Below are 22025 nucleotides of genomic sequence, written 5' to 3'. Positions count from 1 at the left end.
AAAGTTTTACCGGTTAATATCTTTTGGTGTAAATATCCCATGATACAGTGAGGACAACTGCGGCTTATAGTCCAGTGCGGCTTATCTATGAACAAATGCCGTTTTTGTGCCAAATTTGGTGGGCTGCGGCTTATAGTCAGGTGCGCCTTATAGTGCGAAAATTAGGGTAAATCTTTTTTCTTTTTAGTGAAATAAAATGGGTATTTTTTAATTTCTAAAATAACTACTAAAAAAAAAAAAAAACTTCAGAAAAAACATTTTTTTAAACTTATTTTTTATATTGTCATTTAAAATACAGTATTTTAAACAAAACCCCCAAACAGCTGTAAATATTCTATTTTATTTTTTTTTTTAATGTTTGCTTTATTATTTTTTTGACATTTAAAAAAAATATAGTATTAAAAAACACTACTAAATATTCTTTTTTTTTTTTTTTTTTGGCAATTTTTATTATTTAGGAAAATCTTTAAAATTAGAGCAAAAAAGGGGAAGAATAATACTAAATTGATCAATTTTTTAAAATGATTTTTCTTCTTAACCCCTTTCTTGCCAAATGTATCACATTTGATACTTAGAATTTCATGATTTTGAGACTTATTCAGAATTTTGACATCTTTCCTCAAAAAAAAAAAAAAAAAAAAAAAAAAAAAAAAATGGATGGATGCAAGTGACCTCATGCATCCGCAGGTTCCATGACAAAAAAAAAAACAGGATTTAGCAAGTTTAGATATTAGACCGCTTATTACAAATATTAATTTTTTTCTTTTTTATAAATTGGAAAAAAAAAAAAGTTTCATTAAGACCTTATTTTTCAAATTTTGTGATTCTCTGACAATTGCTTCATATTGCAGGCATTAAAGGGTTAACTGCTTATCCTCACCTGGGTTGCGGGGGTTCTGGAGCTTATCACAGCTAATAATAACAACTGAAAAATACTAAAAGAACAAAAAATATTTTTTAACCTGTTTTTAGTTTTAAAATGTTTCTTCCTTTTTGTCAAAAACGAAACAAAAACCAACAACTCTTCTGTCCCATTGACGATAATAGCCGTCCAAACTCTTGAATTGAAACGAGTTTGCCACTAGTAGACATCTAATCCATTTTTTTTTAATTGAACGTTCATTCGCTGCCAACCCTCCCATCAATGATTTCATCACTAGTGACATCCAATCCATTTTGAAGCTTCAAACGGATTGGACGCAGTCAATGGCAGCCAATGATCTAAAGAAGAGACACGTGCGTGGACTCTCCCCGCATGCTGATTGCCACCTGCGCTGGGATGTGCCTATCAATGCATCACTGTGTCACAGGCAGGCAGACTTTGCATAGAAGGCTGGAGCGCAGGAAGCTTTGCAGAGCCACTGGGAAGAAAGAAGCCAGTGTTTGTGTACTAACACTCGTATTCACCTTCCCCCTGTTATTCTACTGCTGCTGCTGCACGAGTAAATCAATGTTAAAGCTCCTTTGGGCTCATCTGAAGACAACACACGTGCAATTAATTTGACATCTTGGGTTGCATAGATAATGCTCGAGTGGGCCACTGCAACCTGGATGGGCCTTTAAAAATAGAGCCAATTAAAATATATTCAAAGGTAAACAATACTGAGATGACTCTTGATTTTTCTTATCAATAAAAAATGATTCATCAAAAGAAAAGCAAAATTATCAATGTATTACCGTAACTCTGGCTTCCATTAACAGCAATAGATGTGTTTTAAACGCACATTTTTCTAACTACCGCAACACATGTGAATGACAAATACAATATAGTAGTTATATACTGTACATACAAATATATATATTAGGGCTTAATTACAGCTTAAAAATTAATTAATCATAATTAATCGTAATTAATCGCAATTCAAATCATTTATAAAATATGCCATATTTTTCTGTAAAATTATTGTTGAAATGGAAAGATAAGACACAAGGTGGATATATACATTCAAAATACGGTACATAAGTACTAGAGGTGTGCAAAATTTCCGATTCTTAGATTATTCGCGATTTGGCCGTGAAAGATTCGAGAACGATTCACAAACATCCAAATTCCGATTATTGAAATATGCCAAGTAAAGCGGAAGTACAACACTCTCAGCGCGCCACGCGGCCAATGAGGAATGAAGCGAGAGTAGCTAAACGTCATGCTTCTCATTACCCGGCCCCTCGGGTAATGCCACTGCTCAACTCACGGCTCTAACTCAACTCATGCCACGAGATAAAAAAACACAACAACATACCTGACTGCTGCCGAAAAGCTGCTACAAAGTACATCCACATAATGTTACGGTAGATATCATTTATATGGGACTAAATGCAATTGATTAGGTAGCGTTAGCAGCACACCTACAAAAAGCTAGATACGGGCGTTAGTGAACGGCCGCCATCTTAAAGCAGTACACTTCCCTGCAAGGCTGTTGTAGCGAACCTTCCAAGCAAACCTAATTAACTTTTTATCTAAAATACTCCTAAATCGGTAAAATATTGACTTGAATCTATCTTTAAAATAGTTTTAAAACTTTCACATGTCGAAAGTAGACAAAAGGGAAATTATGGAATAACGGGAGCAATTTTAACAACTTTAACGGTTGATTCACAACATTAAATTAATTGAATGTAGTTTAAGGCTGCTGATACAGAATGGGGACTGTTTTTTATTTACTGTTGTTTTTGTACATTTTATTTACTGCTATATGTTAACTTCATACTGAAATAGTATTTTTGAACAATTTTAGAACTAATGTACAAAACATTTATATAAAAAAAAAAAAAAAAAATTTAAAAAAAAAAAAAAGGAGGGGGGTGCATCAATAATCGTTTTATAATCGAATCGGAGCCTCTGAATCGTAATCGTAATCGAATCGTTAGGTGCCCAAAGATTCCCGGCTCTAATAAGTACTGTATTTGTTTATTATAACAATAAATCAACAAGATGGCATAAATATTATTAACATTGTGTTAAAGCGATCCATGGATAGAAAGACTTGTAGTTCTTAAAAGATAAATGTTAGTACAAGTTATAGAAATTTTATATTTAAACTCCTCTTAATGTTTTCGTTTTAATAAAATATCAAAAATGTTCAATAAAAAATAAACTAGTAGCCTGCCATTGTTGATGTCAATAATTACACAATGCTCATGGGTGCTTAAGCCCATAAAATCAGTCGCACCCAAGCTCCAGCAGAGGGTGACAAAACTCCAAAAAACACAAGTAACAAATGGACATAACACTGTGCTGTCATTTTAATCTGTTTGAGCGGGGCATGTGCGTTAATTGCGTCAAATATTTTAACGCCTGTTAATGCGATAATTTTGACAGCCAACATATGTGTGTATATATATATATATATATATATATATATATATATATATATATATATATAAATATATATAAATGTATATTTAATGATATCTACCATAACATTATGTGGAGATATATATATTAGGACTGTGGGATAATGACACATTTTAATTGCAATTCATTACATGAGATTAACTGTGATTAATCGTATTGTTCATTCATTATTCACGTAATCCAATAATGTATTCGAAAGGGGTGAACGATAGACTTCATAATGATATTGACAGGACACGGGGCCGATTAATAGGGGGCCTGCATTGTTGGCGTGGCCGTCAAAGCTGACCGAGTGGAATCACAGATAAATAGCTTTTTTTCGTAGAAAATTCTTTTGAATAAATGCTTAAATCACAGAATTCTTTATAGATATGGATGTAAAACAGTCTCTATTCTTGGTTAAATGCAAAAAAAAAAAAAAAAGTGCAGTTAGCATTTATTTTACGTAAATATTTTACGATGCTAGTCTGTCAGTCAATGTGGCAGCCGCCATATGTAAACAGAGTTTTTCCGGTGAAAATTCTTGTGAATAAATGCTTAAATCCATGAATTCATTATAGATATGGACGTAAAACAGTCTCAATTCTTGGTTAAAAGCAAAAAAAAAAAAAAAAAAAAACATCTAGGTAGCATTTATTTTACGTAAATATCGGGAACTTTGAAGCTAGTCAGTAAGGAAATTAGCGGCCGCCATATGTAAACAAAGAGCTTTTTCCGTTGAAAATTCTTGTGAATAAATGCCCAAATCCCTGAATTCTTTATAGATATTGATGTAAAATAGTCTCGATTCTTGGTTGAAAGCAAAAAAACATGCAGGTAGCATTTATTTTACGCAAATATTGCGAAGTATAATGCCAAGGTTTGTTTCACAACGTTTGAAAATGCATGGATGGTACGAAAAATATAATCATTACCTTGAATCCTCAAACAAATCACTCCTGAGACAATCCTTCCTGTTTGTATGCGGCACAGCTCTCATTCTTTTTCAACATGAATCTGGTGTTGGATCGCTGCATGTGTCGCTGCGACCAACAGCGAATAACTGAAGCAGATTGTAGGATGGCCCCCTACTTGAAGGCGTGGCGCACTGAAGGTCGAACCTGACCCGTCAATGTCATTATGAAGTCTATGGTTGAACAGCAGACTTTGAACAGCGAATGGAAATATGTATTTGAATTTAAAATACATCTTTTAAATCAAAATGAATCGCACGAGATTAACTGTGATTAATCGCAATGTTATACACTAGGGCTGTCAAACGATTAAAATTTTTAATCGAGTTAATCACAGCTTAAAAATTAATTAATTCAAATCAAACTCAATTCAAACCATCTGTAAAATATGCCATATTTTTCTGTAAATTATTGTTGGAATGGAAAGATAAGACACAAGACGGGTATATACATTCAACATACTGTACTTAAGTACTGTATTTGTTTATTATAACAATAAATCAACATGATGGCATTAACATTATTAACATTGTTAAAGCGATCCATGGATAGAAAGACTTGTAGTTCTTAAAGGATAAATGTTAGAACAAGTTATAGAAATTTATATTAAAACCCCTTTTAATGTTTTGGTTTTAATAAAGTTTGTAAAATTTTCAATCAAAAAAATTAACTAGTAGCTCTCCATTGTTGATGTCAATAATTACACAATGCTCATTGTGCTTAAACCCATAAATTCAGTCGCATCAAAGCGCCAGCAGAGGGAGACAAAAAACACAAGTAACAAATGGACATGTCACTGTGCTGTCATTTTAATCTGTTTGAGCGGGGCATGTGCGTTAATTGCGTCAAATATTTTAACGTAATTTTAAAAATTAATTACCGCCCGTTAACGCGATAATTTTGACAGCCCTATTATACACACGAATTGCACATTGATTCAAAAATATTCAATTTATTTATATATTTTTATTTAAATTATTATATTTTATTTTTATTATTTATTTATTTTTTAAAAAATTTATATAACTTTTTAAATAACAGATTTTTTTTTCATCATTAGTTTTATTAAATTCATATTTATATTCATTTTTATGTGCGAACAAGACTCGTACGCCAATTGGATGTCAATCGGGGACCGCTAAATATTGTCCCTTGAGCTACAAGTGGCCCCTGGGCCGCATGTTTGAGACCCCTGTCCTATATTAATGTAATTTAAAAAATAAATAAATAAACATTTGCTGACACTCTAGAGATGTCTGGTATTAAAAACAGAAATTGGACGTCTATCGCCGTCACTGTCAGTGAAAAATGATCACTTTCAGCCATCTTTAGTTGAAATGGATTTGACGTCTATGACAGTCACCGGCAAATTATGAGTTAATGTAGTTGAATACAGTAAGGAATATGATTTTTGAAGGGCATACCAAATATTATGGCATTTCTTAACCCAAGCAGATGGGAAGAAAGGCAATATTTGTTGACTTTCATAATGAAGCTTAGTGCCAGACTGCAAAACAAACGGTATACGCTTCCAAAAAAAACAAAAGAAAATGAAAAGTGGAAGGATTCAGACGTCTTTTAAAAAAAAAAAAAAAAAAAAAGCGTGTTGATATCAGTCCACGCGTTAACGCGCGAGCCAAGCAAGCTCTCGCCCTTAGTAGCGATTCAATTAAGAGCAAAACACGCAATTTGCCGCTGTTAACGGGTTATTTACCTGTTGCGGAGGAACAGCGGCAAGCCGGTAGTCAAGACGTTCACAGGAGGGCAATTTGCTAGAGAAGGAGGAGGAAGGAAAGGAAGGAAGGAAGGAAGGCGGGACCGAGCGTGCTTGTTTGCAGGGGGGCGGAGCCACAGAGTCTGGCAGGAAGTTATTTACAAGCAAATTTCCGGCTGGGAATTTCAACCTAAACGTTTTAGATATCGTATACATAGAACTAGATGTGTTGTTACTCTGTAAGCCAATCGGGAAAGCCGTTATCACTTGTCGGCCATTTTAAGTCAGTGCCATTCGACAGACTTTTAAGGAGCGTGTACTTTGAAATACCTAGAAATGATTTCATTTTCAAACGGGTTGGTTTTTCATGAACGTCAAACATGTTGCAGATGAACCACTTGATGCTCAATTTATATTTAATGAATATCAAAAAGGTATTTGAGGAATACATAAAAGTTTCAAATTTAGCTGTGCTTTCCAAATTAATTTTCTGTATCATAAGCCATGTCTATACTTAGCAAGGTATTTCTACAGTTTGTCCTATCATCCACACGCACATTTTAAGTGAAGATGTGCAAATTAGTTTGTGGCGCCATCATGTGGATACTGATCCACGCTTGGTAGTTCTAGTGTAGTTAAATGTAAAATAACGTCAAATATTATAAAATCTGTTATTTGCTCCCAATTTACAGGCTTAATCAATTTCTTTTAAATGTTAGTCCTCGAGCACATAAATGAATGAATGCTTTATTTTGGACAAGATAAAACCAATTAAAAATAATCTGACAAAACCAATGATAATATTTGTGATAATATCTAAGACAATAATAGTAATATTAGAAATTTATCCAATGTGTCCTAAAAGAACTAAGATGAAGCATTTGTTTATTAGTCATCATGTCTAGAGTCGTTTCTATAAGTTCCATAGCAGCAGTGTTTACTTGGCATGTTCTTTTTTTTTTTTTGTTGTTGAAAGATTGCTAGCAGAAAACAAGCAGTAAAAACATGGATTGTATGCGAGGGCGTGTCCATGTTGACCCACATCCGGGTTACGATGGTGACGTCACGGTCTAAAAATTGCATTCATACGGTACACTTTTGATGTTTTCAAACAGATTGATTTTTCATGAGCGTCAAACATGCTGCCGATGAACCAATTGGTGCTCAATTTATATTTGAGGAATACATAAGTACCGGTACTTGAAAAAAAAAAAAAATCAAAAATTCAAAATAAAACGTTTGAAAAATTATTTTTGGGGAAAATTAATTTTTTAGTATGTTTTCATTTCCCCCTCTAATTTTAGGGATTTTCAACTGTTTTAGATTTCCAAATTTTCTGTATCTTAGTTTCCACATCTACCCCGTCAATGGCAACTCCCCGGCGAGTGGTCACCACAGTTTATTTTGAAACAAAAAGCCACCACAATAAAGCAAACTCATTTCATTCAGCCAAATGCATACACAAAGAAAAAATGTATTTTCTTGTATCGTTGTCTTTTCTGCAGATGGACATGCGCTTCAGAAGGCTTTGAAAAGCTGGTTGGGCAGGTATCCCAGTTGAAGAAATGACGTCTGAGCCTCTCGCTCCAGGTTGGCCAACTCTTGCACCGTCGGGGCCAGCACGTCCACGTGACCCTTGTAGTTGCCACCTGACAACACACATGCAAATTCTCCAGTTGCTCCTCCACAAAGAAAATATACTTGATTTTATCGATTAGGAAAAAAAAAAAAAAAAAAAAGCTTCAAGGATTCATTTAATTAGTGGCGTTGTAATGTTTTGTTTTGAAAGTGTTTCCATTTCGTTTAATTGATTTGGGTGGATACACTGCCCTCTAGTGGCAACAGTGAATATGACATAACTCATCCATCGACTTCGTAATGATAGACGGGTCAGATTCCGCCTTCAAGTAGAGGGGCTTCCCACAATCCGCTTCAGTTGTTCGCAGTCGGTCACAGCGATAAATGCAGTGATTCAACACCGTATTTAGGTTGAAAAAGTACGAAACATGTACCGCATACAAACAGGAAGGACTGTATCAGGAGTGATTTATTCGAGGATTCAAGGTAATTATTATATTTGTTTTTTTTTCCCCCCCACAAGAGTTTTCACATGAAAAGCTCTTTGTTGTAAGGCTGCTGCCATATTGTCTAACAAACTAGCATCATTCTTCGACATATTTACATGAAATAAATGCTAACTGCCCATTTTTTTGCTCTTTTAACAAAGAATAGAATGTTTACATAATGTAGCTAGCGGCTGCCTTTACTAACAATCTAGCATTGTACTTCAACATATTTACGTAAAATAAATGACAACTGCACGTTTTTTTTTTTGCTTTTAACCAAGAATCGAGACTGTTTTACGTCCATATCTATGAAGAATTTGGGGATTTAAGCATTTATTCACAAGAATTTTCGCCAGAAAAGCTCTGTTTACGTCAGGCGGCCGCTAGCCTCATTCGCTAACAAAGTAGCATGGTACTTAGACATATTTACGTAAAATGAACACCAAATGCACGTTTTTTTTTTTGCTTTTAACCGAGAATCGAGAATGTTTTACGTTTATATCTATGAAGAATTCGGGGATTTAAGCATTTATTCACAAGATTTTCACCAGAAAAGCTCTGCTTACATCAGGCAGCCACTAGCCTCATTCGCTAACAGAGTAGCATTGTACTTAGACATATTTACGTAAAATAAATGCTAAATGCACGGGTTTTTTACTTTTAACCAAGAATCAAGACTGTTTAACGTCTATAGCAATGAAGAATTCTGAGATTTAGACATATTTACGTAAAATGAACACCAAATGCACGTTTTTTTTTTCCCGCTTTTAACCGAGAATAGAGAATGTTTTACGTTCATATCTATGAAGAATTCAGGGATTTAAGCATTTATTCACAAGATTTTCACCAGAGAAGCTCCATTTACATCAGGCAGCCACTAGCCTCATTCGCTAACAGAGTAGCATTGTACTTAGACATATTTACGTAAAATAAATGCTAAATGCACGGGTTTTTTGCTTTTAACCAAGAATCAAGACTGTTTAACGTCTATAGCTATGAAGAATTCTGGGATTTAAGCATTTATTCACAAGAATTTTCGCTAGAAAAGGTCTGTCGATGTCAGTTCCGCCTCTACAACTCACTACAATTATATAACTAACTATACAACTGTATAATGACAATATATTAGGGCTGCAGCTATCGAATATTTTAGTGATCGACTGAAAATTCTATCGATTAATCGAGTAATCTGATAAAACAAATATATTTTTAGGTGAAGAGCAATTATAAATATACATGAGAAAACAAGACATTTCATCTAATCTTGAACCATTTTCAGTCAATCAATGTCTTTATTTTCGATATTGTAGCTAGAATTAAAAAAAAAAGACTAATTCACTGCTTTCACTCAAAAAACTTTTAGATCTTATTTAATATATATATATATATTACCTAAAAATGCCGTTACGCTTGATAACACACATCACTTAAAAGTTAGGATTTTTCCCCACGTGTTTCAATTGAATTTCTCTTTGTGTCAAGCCATTTTTAAGTTCCAGTTGTTTTAAGTTAGTCTAAACTGTAAGTCCTGATAGGATTTTGAGTTTTTGCAGTGTTCAAAATAAATGTATGATACAGGCTGTACTGGAGCACATTAGGGACCAGTGCTACTTGGTGTTTTATCCAGCAATGACTACTGAGCTAAAATTGATAGTTAGCATGATTAAGTTTTTATTTTACACCCTCATCACTCCACAATGCTATGTTATGTTAAAGCCTGTATGTAAGACACGTTAGCCACGCAACGACAGTGGTCATAATTAATTGAAACCTAGTCCTCCGCAGGGCTAACTTTACGTGAGCTAGTAGCGACAGTAACGTTAATCTTATTTATTAGTGCTTAGCGCTCTTTATTAGCGCTTAGCGCTGTACTGCTTTAAGATGGCGGCTGTTTAATAACGCTGCCCAGACGCGGCCGAGTCTGTCATTGCGCACCTAGTTCAACATACATGTGATCTTTATCAGACGCTAGCTGTTACCAACGTAGCATCGTGCGGGCTAGTATTTGGCAACATCGGCGTCTTTTGTGGCGGCTGTCAGCTGCAGTAAGCTTTTTTTCCGCCTTCTTCCTCTCCGCACGTGACAGCGCGTTGTCCCGCATTAAAAGTAGTCCGAGCAAAACGTGATGCTTAGAGCTGTCAAAATAAACGATTACTCGAGGTGAATAAAATTACTCGGATCAGTTTTTAAACTCGAGTTACTCGAGTTGCTCGAGTACTCGTTTCAGCTCTACAATATATTATATATATTTCTATAATAAGTTGTGATTTCATATAGAATTAATGATCTGTTTATAAATTATTTATAATTGTATCGATAATCGTTGTATAGCCCTACCTCCCAAGGTCCTGCGCTGTCCGTAAGTGACCTTCCCGTCAAAGTCGTCCAAGGGTACCTTGATGTCGGGCTCGCATTGAGTGATGGTGCACTTGAGGTGTTCCTCGATTTCTGACAGGAGCTGTCATTATACGACAAAACAAAAATAAAGTTCACCACCCACAAAGTGAGGGCGAGCGCTAGCAGTAGTCACCTCTTTCTCATTGTACCAGATGGTGCACCCTCCGTCCTGCTTGAGCTGGGTGTTGTAGCAGCCTCTGCCACGGCTGGCGCAGACGTGATACCACACCTGCAACATCGCAAATACCCAAAAATGACTACAAAACCTCAAACAGTCGAAATTATTTGTACAAACGGAGAAAAGTGGACCTTCTCTTTCTGCATGGCAACCAGTGAAATGGCTAAGCCCATCCTGCGGGGTTAGACGGAAAATAAGTTGGCCTCCAAGCTAGCGAACAAACTCTGCAAGTTTCACAGCTCACCTTTCAGCTCGACCCACTCTGCCGATCCGGTGGACGTAGTTCTGTTTCTCGTCTGGCAGCGTGACGTTTATCACTGTACGGAGAAAGAGGGGGAAAAAAAAAAAAAAACTTTTTTCCCCTTCCTTTTATATGTAAAAATTACTGTATTTTTCAGACTGTCGCACAGGAAAAAATTAATTACATCTATACCAGCGTGTTTGTAAAAAAATATAAATAAATAAATCAGCCAATCGCAGTCTTGTTTTTAATAGGGCTGTCAAATGATTAAAATTTTTAATCGAGTTAATCACAGCTTAAAAATTAATCGTAATTAATCGCAATTCAAACATCAATAAAATATGCCATATTTTTCTGTAAATTGTTGGAATGCAAAGATAAGACACAAGACTGATATATATATACATTCAACATACTGTACATAAGTACTGTATTTGTTTATTATAACAGTAAATCAATAAGATGGCATTAACATTATTAACATTGTGTTAAAGCGATCCATGGATAGAAAGACGTAGTTCTTAAAAGATAAATGTTAGTACAAGTTATAGAAATTTTACATTAAAACCCCTCTTAATGTTTTCGTAAAATTTTCAATCAAAAAATAAACTACCAGGTAGTAGCTCGCCATTGTTGATGTCAATAATTACACAATTCTCATGGTGCTGAACCTATAAAATCAGTCGCACCCAAGCGCCAGCAGAGGGCGAAAAAACTCCAAAAACAACAACAATAACAAGTGCATATGATCCTGTGCTGTCATTTTAATCTGTTTGAGCGGGGCATGTGCGTTAATTGCGTCAAATATTTTAACGTGATTAATTAAAAAAAAAAAAAATTACCGCCCATTAACGTGATAATTTGACAGCCCTAGTTTTTAAGTACATTTGTAACAATGTGCAAAAATAACTGTCCAAAATACCCCCATCCTTTGCAGGTGTTCATCAATATAAAGCACTGCAAAGGTTTGGAAATACATTGGAAGCAAAAAGCACCCGTGTAATATAGTAATTAAATGTAAAGGTAAATGATGTAAATATTGGTCTCATGTGTGACGTAGGAACAAAGTTTGTCGCAGTCATTGACGTTTCCACAGTTACATCTTCGGTTATAAGTGTCCACATGATGGCGTCACAAATGCAGAATTCGCACATCTTCACTTTGGATGGAGTTTTTAAGAACTCTTGTTTTCAACACCCAAAATGAGCGTGTGACAAAAACTTTTGCTACTGTTTGGCCTATCATCCGGATACCCCGCTACGTGTAGACATGGCCTAAATTTATCACTAGTGGATGCCCAAAATCCGTTTGAAGTGGGAAGGTGGCAGCGAATGATTCGCACATCCCTTTGGGCGTCAAGTGCCGTTAATGGTATCCAATGTGTTAATAAGGAAAATGCATTATTATACACATTACTATCAAAAGTCGTGCAAAATCAAACTTGACAACAAATTTCTGGTAACCTGTGGTCATGCAAAAACAAATTACTAGTGCATAGGGATCCAAAATTTCGGCATCGATACTTGTGACAACCTTAACATTTATGAATAAAAGACTCCAAATGAAAAAAAAAAAAAACAACCACCAAAATATAGATCTCAATCATGATTAATCGTTTTACCATAGGGAACGCCACGGATGTCAATCCCTCTAGCGGCGACGTCGGTGCAGATAAGAAGCCGGACTTCTTTCCTCTGCCGACACAAGGTGAGCTCAAATTTTGGTTAACAAGAAAACTACTTTTTACCTCTACCTTGAAGCGATCCAAGTTGTTCTTCCTCTCTTGCGGTTTGCGATCACCATGGAGACAAACGCAGGAGAACTGGTGGTTTTTACTATCAGGGCCTAAAGGCAAGACATCACATTATGATGATGATGATGAAAATAAAATACAAAAAAAAGGCTGCAGAACTTTTATATTTATTTTCACCTCCTCCTTGGCGGATAAAGTAGTGCTCCATGTTGTCGCAGTCGATTTTGGTACGGCAAAAGATGATCGCCTGGTCCATTTTGTGCTCTTTGATGGCCCGGACCGCGTACTCTCCTTTCAGCACCTTGATGGCCTCCGACCACATTTCCGCCGAGTTGCCGCCCGGCCGGGTGTTGTCGTTGGCGTGCACCTCGTCCGTCTAGCCCCCCAAAATAATCCAAACGTCAAATGTTTCGCAGTCTCGACACGGCGTCCGGCTCACCTTGATGTGGTTCTTGCCCAGACGCTCCCAGAGGCGGTCGGCCTTGGGGTCCACAGGGACCACCACGTGGTGCACCGTCTCAGGCACGGAGTCCTCGCCCTTCAGGTCCACCCACGTAGGGAAGTGCATGATGCGATCCGACAATTTTTTCACGTCGAACGAATGCAGCGTCGCAGAGCACACGATCACCTGAGTATCATTTGGAAACGATATGAACTTGATGTCCCATCCTTTAGGAATTTGAGGGGCGACTCGAACGTAAGGAAACATAAAATGTACCGTAATTTTCGCACTATAAGGTGCACCTGACTATAAGCCGCCACCCACCAAGTATGGCACGAAAACGGCATTTGTTCATAGATAAGCCGCACTGGACTATAAGCCGCAGCCATCCTCACTGTATGATGGGATACATACACCAAAAGATATTAACTGGTAACCGTTTATTCTACAGCGGCATCATATGACTGTCATAACACCAAATGAATAACCATGACCGTGAATAACCATGGTTGTTCATTTGGTGCAAACCTTCATTGCTTCAAGAAGCTTCATTTGGCCATCATTGCAGTCAACTTCTGATGCCACCTGCTGTCAACACTGTTGTCATCCAACATGTCTCCTAGCATGCATTGCAGCAGTTCAAATGTAAATAACAATCAAAATTCATTTTCTTTGTCAATTATTTCTTCAGTTACTGTTCCAGTTGTTTCATGAATTGCAAGTTATGGTATTTGGTAACACTTTATTTGACAATGGCGTCATAAGACTGTCATACACAATCATAATTATGGCATTGTCATGAGCATTAATGAATGCTTATAACAGATGTCGTTTAGTGTTATCTGGCAAATTATCTCACTTTTGTATGGATGTAAAAGATCCAAGCTGGACATAAATGGAGTTAGTGACATAATTTGCCAGATGACACTTAATGACATAAGCATTCATTAATGCCTATGATAGTGTCATGTCAAAATTATGATTGTGTAATGACAGTTTTATGACGCCACTGTCAAATTAAGTGTTATCTATCAACCCAAATAAATCAACAAATAAACCAGACTGGACTATAAACCACAGGATTCAAAATGAGGGGAAAAAAGTAGCGGCTTATAGTCCGAAAATTACGGTAGTTTAATGCAGTGTTTTTCAACCAGCGTGCAGCAATAAATTATCCAATATCTTTTTTTTTTTTTTTTTTTACATCAGGCAAAGTTGCAGAAGGAAGGAACTTCTCAGGTGTTCAGATGAGCGAGGCATTGCACGTGTTGCGTTCAAGAAATGCTCAGATTTCTAGCCATCAGCAACCTTGCTGTCTGCGACAATGTGGACCAGTACGTCTACTGTACATTATTTGATTAGACTCATTAAGTCCACGAAAGTGTCCTTTCCATTTCATCCATATGGGACGACAGTCAATCCTCCCCCTGTGTTTTATTCCAACACATTATCAAGGACAGCAAGGTAGCCGATGGCTAGAAATCCGAGCAGTTCTTGAATGCGGCACGAGCAGCTATGGTGCCAAGCAAGCTTAAATGTCATCTCCAAACGAAACAACCGTCGCTTCAGAATATGTCGATGGACCATTTTGTTCGCCTTTGTGAAAACGCAAGAGAAACAGGCAACTTTTTTTGACAAAACTACTATTACTATAATAGTACGTTGTTTTTCAAGTAAAAAAAATACTATCTATAAAACTACAAAAGGTAAAGTTTTTAAACTGTTTATAAAAAAATAAAAACAGAGACTAAGAGCTGTTGAACAAGATTCCTGCCAGGATATTGGCTTTGCGCTCATCTAAACAAGAGGGGAACATGAATGGTAGACTCTGATAGATGTTTACCCATGTACAGACCCCCCCCCTCCCCCAACTCAGAGCGGTACCTGCAGCCGTTTGCCGTCAGACGTGACTTGAGGGATCTGACCGTGAATTCTGTTGATAAAGTCCGTGTAGCCCGCTGACAGAAGGCCATCCTGGAAGCGATAAAACAATTGCAAATCTCTGCCCTAAAAAGCTCACCATCTCCGTGTCATTCTTACACATTCATCCAGGACCAGAAAGCGGACTTGGGACAGGCTAAGTTTCCCCGTGGAGATTAAATCGTCCAAACGACCGGGCGTCCCCACCACGATGTCCACCTGACGAGAAAATTCGGTTGAAACGACGGGAAGCGCAGGTGAGCTAGACAGAGCGGGCGGGAACGTACTCCTTGCTCCAGGGCAGCCATTTGCTCCTTGGCGGCCACGCCGCCGATCACCAGCAGCTCTCTGCCAGCGACAAAAGACAAACACACACACACACAAAAAAAAAGTCACACTTTGACTGGAGTGTTGGCGGCATCTGTTGGTGAAAGCTTTGCATTGCACTTTAGGGAAAATAAGGTAGAAAGAAATGAGATCAAAATCACGGCTGGATTAGTTTTTAAATATATGTATAATTCTATAAATTTAAAAAATATGCAGATTACCAAAAGAATGAATACAAGCTACAAATTATTATTTTAATTTTAAATATCAATACAAAATAAAATAAATCTGACTGTCATAAAAAATAATCATCAGAACAATATAAAAAAGATAATTGATTTAAAAAAAAAAAAAGGCTAAAATTTTGTCTAAATACGTTAGCTTTTGTCCCAAAGATAAACGTTTGCAATTTGCCTACCTGAGCTTTGGCTCCATTACGTATTTCTTGAACTGCGAAACGTTGTTGAGCGTCTGCTCAGCCAATTCCTTGGATGGCTCGATGATCAGCGCCTTGGGGGCGTTGCTAGAGCCTTTGGCCTGACTCACTTTGGCGCTGCCTAAAAGAAACAAAGCTCTTTTTCACCAAATACAGTGGTATGAAAAAGTATCTGAACCTTTTGGAATTTCTCATATTTCTCCATAAAATAACCCTCAAATGTGATCTGATCTTGTCAAAATCACACAGATGAAAAACAGGGTCTACTTTAAGTAAAACCACCCAAACATTTATAGGTTTTCATATTTTAATGAGGATCGTATGCAAACAATGACAGAAGTGAACCATCACATTTAATATTTTGAACCACTCATCAGTGATTGGGCACACACCTGACTTAAATTGTTTGGTAAAAATATGTTTCAATTGCTCTTTAAGTCTCCTAAGGCATAGGGTTCACTTTAGAGCTGAAACGAATACTCGAGCAACTCGAGTTTAAAAACTGATCCGAGTAATTTTATTCACCTCGAGTAATCGTTTATTTTGACAGCTCTAAGCATCACGTTTTGCTTGGACTACTTTAAATGCGGGACAACGCGCGTAAAGGAAGAAGCAAAAAAAAAAAAAAAACTTACAGCAGCCGACAGCCGCTACAAACGACGCCGACATTGCTAAATACTAGCCCGCACGATGCTACGTTGGTAGCAGGTAGCGTCTGATGAGTCACATAGAGATCACATGTATGTTGAACTAGATGCGAAATGACGGACTCGGCCGCATCTGGCCAGCGTTAGTAAACAGCCGCCATCTTAAAGGAGTAGAGCGCTAAGCGCTGATAAAGAGCGCTAAACCCTAATAAATAAGATTAACTTTACTGTCATTAGCTCACGTAACGTTAGCCCTGCGGAGGGCTAGGTTTCTATTAATTATGACCACTTTCGATACGTGGCTAATGTGTCTTACATACAGGCTTTAACATAACATAGCGTTGTGGAGTGATGAGGGTGTAAAATAAAAACTCAATAATGCTAACTATCAATTTTAGCTCAGTAGTCATTGCTGGATAAACCACCAAGCAGCACTGGTCCCTAATGTGCTCCAATACAGCCAGTATCATACATTTATTTTGAACACTGCAAAAAAAAAATGTTTTTAATAAGATCTAAAGGTTTTTTCAGTGAAAGCCGTGAATTAGTCTTTTTTTTATTCTAGTTACATCTGAGATGCAATTGTTGGCTGTTTTCAACAATATACATCGAAACTAAAGACATTGATTGACTGAAAATGGTTCAAGATGAGATTAATTGTTTTCACATGTATATTTATAATTGCTCTTCGCCTAAAAATATATGTTTTATCCGATTAATCGATAGAATTTTCAGTCAATTACTCGATTACTAAAATATCCGATAGCTGTAGCCCTAGTTCACTTACTTATTTTTCTCCCTTTCTGTAATTTTTTGCATTCTATCCTCATTAAAAACATGAAAACCTATTAACGGGTGGTTTTAGTTAAAACAGACACGGTTTTCTTCATCTGTGTGATTTTGACAAAGATCAGATCACCTTTGATGGTGATTTTATACAGAAATGTGAGAAATTCCAAAAGGTACAGTACTTTTTCATACCACTGTAAATGTCAGGAAAGGACCATCCGTACTCACCTGTCTGCGAAGACTTGACCGTGTGAGTGTCTGGCGCCTTGTCCAAGGCCACAAAGCCGCTCTTGGGTGGATGCTTAAAGTCCTCGCCGCCAAAGTTGAACTTTAGTTCTGCGTTCTGATAGAACAAAACAAAATGACCGATGAATCAGACGTCCATCGCCGTCAACGGCAGAGTAGTTAGTTCTTGAAAGCGATACCTTGAGGACACAGGAAGCAAAAAATGGCTGATTCCTAAGATTTGAAGGGATCTCGAACGCCAAACCCAGATCGTTACCTGGTTGATTTCAATAAAAACGCATGTTAGTCAGTTTTTATGACTTTTTTTGAAGTCAACTATATACAATACCATTTTTGGAGAATGAAATGTGGCTCTTGTCCAGGTCGAGGTAGCATCCAATCGTGTCATGCATGGTGAACTCCTGCAAAAATAAAATAAAAATGCCCCCAAAATTAAAGACTACAAAATACAATTGATCAAGGAATTGCATTAGAATGCTTACATGCTGGTCGACAAACCACTGTTAATTTTTGAGTTTATGGCAATTACAGGTCACTTCCTGATGATTTTTGTGGGTTTGAGCACATAATCATTTATGCTGCCCTCACATGTGCTTGGAAAGATGAACCTTACCCCTTGCTAATTGGTAGTTAAAACTAATATTAATTCAAGAGATTGAATCAAAGTACAAATGATACGTTTTTGTGTAGCAGAGTTCGACCAATACCTATATTTAGTAGTTAGAGGGGCCAGTAACAGATTTTTGGAGCACATATTCATTTGCAGTAAAAGTAAAAATTGATATTAAAAAAAAAAAATCATGCAAACACTGAGCTTCATTGAAAACCTAAGTGTTTATTGAACTGAACATTTTAACAACAACAAAAAAAGTTTAAATGTGTACAGTCCTTTTTGATGCTGGTGTAAAAAAAAAACACACAAAAAAAAACGTGCAAATTGACAAGAATTAAAAAAGAAATTCTTACCATTCACAACTTCTTGTTCGTTCTCTGTCATTTTGAAAACGGAAACTCAGGTATCACCATAAAATCCCAGTTTCCCAGTCAAAAAAACGACTTGAAAGGAACTATTACATGCAAATTTTGACTCGACAAGTGGTATTTACCATAATTATGACATCATATGAAGGCAGGATTAGCCTTGTAAGCAAGACGGTACTTCCCGATCGATTTATCATGCAGCAATAATACCTGACTGCAGCCCAGAGCCAAGCAACAGCCACTACAAACCACGCCCACATGATGCTACAGTGGTAGTGTCTGATGAGTCTCATAGATATCTCATGTATATAGAACTAGATGCGAAATGACAGACTCATCGGCGTTGGTAAACAGCCGCCATCTTAAAGCAGTAAACTTCTCAGGCAGGCTCTGTTGTAGCGAACCTAAGGTGAGTCACTTTTTATCTAAAACACTCCTAAATTGGCAAAATCTTGACATTAATCCATCTTTAACAATTGGTAACTTTTCAGTTTTGGTGGATTTTTAGTGACACCGGTGGACAAAAGTGGTAGTTTTTGGCCTTAAAGTGCCTGTGACACGAAAAAGCATGTTTATTTCATAATACACGTGGTATTTTATGCTCCTGAATGAAATGGACCACTTGGATGTGTGACGCGATCGATATATTTATACAATTTTTTAAATCCCGCGCTACAAAAATGACTTCCGGCTTCGGTCTTGCATTGAGGAAGAGGGCGCTGTGACGTGTACAGAGGAAGGAGTCCTCTTCACTATACAGCCGTACTGTTGTATGAGAAGGACTAAGGATTCAGCTGATTTTGCGGATTGTTTATTTTTCCGCATCACCCCAGCCAAACGGCTGCAGGAAAAATCTTGCTGTACAAGGGAGAGGCGTTTTCGGGGTTTCAAAAGGTTCTCAGTCACAGGTGGATATTGGCCAAAACAAGCCCTACTACTGTGGGACCATGGGACTTACGAGGAAGTGAGTAAACATCGTTTTTTGTATTATGTCAAATACTGGGATCATTTTAATATGTAGGTGGCTTGCATTTTGTGGCTGACATGCTCCTTGTCCCCTCAGCCGACGGCTTGTCGCACATCCCCCCGGCGGGAGAGCACTATACTCGCCTTATTGCCCCCTTCATGTGCCAGGTGTTCTGTCAAATTTTCCAACCGATCAGAACTTGCAACTTTGTGTTAAAAATAGCCGCGAATACAGAGATTACAAATTAAACGCTACAAAAACTTTCTTTAAATAAAGGACTACTTACGTTTGATCATGGATGGGCATGTAAAAAGCTCTCCTCATACACATTAGCTGCACAACAACTGCAGCCGCGCTATAACCGTTTACGTCTTCGCCGTGTAGTAAAGCATTATTTTGCCATATTAGTGTTGACCATTTGGCAGCTACACGCTCCTCTGATGTAGGCCGGATTGTTCGGCGGTCATTGTCTAGCTGCTTCCATGGCGAGCTCTCCTGTCCGTTGTAGCAGGGGAACGAGTTGTAAATTGCTCTCCGCCGGGCAGGCTGCCGATCGGCGAAGACAATCGACAACCCAGTCGTCATGTGAAATGATCCGGGCTAGTTATGTGTGATTTTCCGCTTCGAAGACTTTGAAACATCACTCGGTTCGGGTTAGCATGTCGGCTAGCTGTCACGCCTCTTGGTTTGTTTACCCTCTCCAAAGCCGGGGAAGGAAAATGACATAAGCCCGATTTGGGTGGCATAAAATATCATTCGGGAGGTGCGATAGTAAAGGTGAAGTGGACAGTTTTGACCATTATGGAGTCATTTTGCCATGTCGTCTGGAATAAATGCATTTTTATTACTTCATATTCCATTTAGCACAAGACTTATTTGTCATGACCATGCCATTTATTTAGCTATTGGGGAAAAATACTTGGATAAAAAGAATATCCTGTAAAGAGAGACTGAAACAATGACATTTTGCGGCCCTCTTTGTCACATTTTCCTCGTTCTGAATAATTCCCCCTCAATGGAAGACTGCGTTTCCCATGAGGACCAGCACACACACACACAGTGTTGTAAAGTCATCAATCCATCAAAAATTAGACACCTGATGATGGATTAAATAACATGTCTGTTTCCAGCGGCTGTGTGAAGGATGAATAAGAATAAGGTAATGTATTATGGTTAGCTACCGTGTGGCTAAACCCCCCACCCCCACCCCACCCGAACTTATCAGCGCTAATTGTATATAAAAGTTCACCTCGCCATAGCTGTCGAATTGCTTATTGTTCGATTTCTTGCCGGTTCCTCCAAAACCAAAGCCGTACTTATCCGTTCCTAGAAACGAAGAAAAAGGTAATATACATTCAAAATGATTATTTTAGTTTGATGATTTTTAATAAAATAGGTACGCACCCAAGTCCAGAGCGGCTTGGCTGGTGGACCATCCGATGCGACACAATCCCTGGTCATGGCAGGAGACTTCATAGTAGTACTTGCCTGTTTTCAAAAGCAATATACAAAGTAGGATACGTTCAACGGTTAACACACGGGTGTTTTTTGGGGGTCAAGAATGTCCCGGACGTTAACCAGTTCGACGTCGGAGGTTGTCACCTTTAGATACGCCCTTGGTGGAGCGCGATCCGTGCCATTCCTTAAACTCTCGGCTCTGGCAACACAAGCCATCCGGGCCGATAGCTGAAAAACAGCAGTAAATTCATCAAATTTGCACTAATGTATTTATTTTTCTTGTCTTACCAAAGGCAGGGCTGCGGTCGTAAGGGTTCATCTGCCATTTGTTGAAGACTAACAAAGAAGACAGATAGTAAGCGTAATAAACCACATTCTTAGTTGACATTGAAGCAATCGGGCTCACCAGCGCCTCCCGTTTTAATGTTGACTCTGCCTTTCTTGCCTTGCAGCTGGTCGGTCAGCGTTTCGTGTACAATTTGGATGACAGGAATGCTAAAGGCCTGAAAGTGACAACAAGTTTGAATTTTCGACTGTAAATGTCTTTAAATATAGGTTTTTTGTGTTCAATACTCACTCCTGTTTTACCGCTACCCGTTTCTGCTGCCTTCAGGAAAAACGGGAAAATTAGTATCAGTAATCAACACTCACAAATATTGGTAAGCTTACCATGAGAACATCTCCCCCACCGAGAATCAGCGGAATTGACTCCGCTTGAATATCAGTAGGAAGGCTAGCATTGGAAAAATGTATAAATAGAGCAAACGTATTGACATGACATACACGGCGACGTGGATACGAGCAAGTGACTTACAGCCAGTCCATTTCTTCAACAGCTTGCGCGATTTCGGGCATAACGCCCATTTCTGCGCAAAATAACGTTAATTTACAATCATATTAATTTTTTAAAAAGATGTCACGTCAGCCATGCGGCAATGTTTGAAGTAAATCTCACCAGAAAAGGCTGCCATTGTAGCGTCGGAGTTCGACGGAAGTGACGTTTAATGAAGCTAAGCTAGCCGAGGTGCAGCATTTTAAAGCGAATAAAAAAAAAAAACGAGTGATATGGTTCCGTGTTGTCAATTTCAAATTTAATGTAGTGTGTTGGTCTAAAATAATAATAATAATGATAATAAAATATATTAATGATTTTTA

At 37.7% G+C, this 22025-nt stretch overlaps 2 protein-coding genes across 9 annotated transcripts in view; both read right to left on the bottom strand.

The window, feature by feature from the left end:
• The window catches only part of LOC130907410 (intersectin-2), a 59016-nt gene extending 52775 nt beyond the window's left edge, over positions 1-6241 (bottom strand). For 2 of the 8 annotated variants that reach the window (XM_057822443.1, XM_057822449.1), the window contains exon 1: positions 6023-6241. The gene's annotated coding sequence lies outside the window, so the exon portion shown is untranslated. The remainder of the gene's footprint in view (positions 1-6022) is intronic. The other 6 variants (XM_057822444.1, XM_057822445.1, XM_057822451.1 and 3 more) reach the window with 4 other exon arrangements.
• A 696-nt stretch (positions 6242-6937) lies between these two features.
• Positions 6938-21895, bottom strand: ddx1 (DEAD (Asp-Glu-Ala-Asp) box helicase 1). The gene is made up of 25 exons (XM_057822452.1): positions 21826-21895; positions 21685-21736; positions 21540-21603; positions 21448-21477; positions 21277-21373; positions 21159-21206; positions 21015-21098; positions 20817-20900; positions 20662-20738; positions 17793-17865; positions 17644-17720; positions 17447-17561; positions 15765-15903; positions 15307-15367; positions 15140-15238; positions 14984-15073; positions 13097-13285; positions 12835-13033; positions 12658-12749; positions 12526-12598; positions 10908-10980; positions 10795-10837; positions 10619-10714; positions 10426-10546; positions 6938-7671 (listed from the first exon to the last, which is right to left on the bottom strand). Exons 1-25 carry the CDS (start codon positions 21839-21841, stop codon positions 7541-7543), a joined length of 2223 nt encoding a protein of 740 aa, XP_057678435.1. The 5' UTR covers positions 21842-21895; the 3' UTR covers positions 6938-7540.
• Between the last annotated feature and the right edge of the window lie 130 nt (positions 21896-22025).

Source organism: Corythoichthys intestinalis, chromosome 19 (genome assembly GCF_030265065.1).
Source record: "Corythoichthys intestinalis isolate RoL2023-P3 chromosome 19, ASM3026506v1, whole genome shotgun sequence".
Lineage (NCBI taxonomy): Eukaryota > Metazoa > Chordata > Actinopteri > Syngnathiformes > Syngnathidae > Corythoichthys > Corythoichthys intestinalis.
Note: the sequence above shows the minus strand (reverse complement) of the source record. Positions and strands in the feature narration are given on the sequence as shown.

Coding starts and splice junctions, on each gene's coding strand:
- ddx1 (XM_057822452.1), bottom strand. Junction 10,981..12,525: donor CATCCGTGGCGTTCCCTATG/GTAAAACGATTA, acceptor TTCTCCGTACAG/TGATAAACGTCACGCTGCCA. Junction 7,672..10,425: donor ACAGCGCAGGACCTTGGGAG/GTAGGGCTATAC, acceptor GTGTGTTGTCAG/GTGGCAACTACAAGGGTCAC.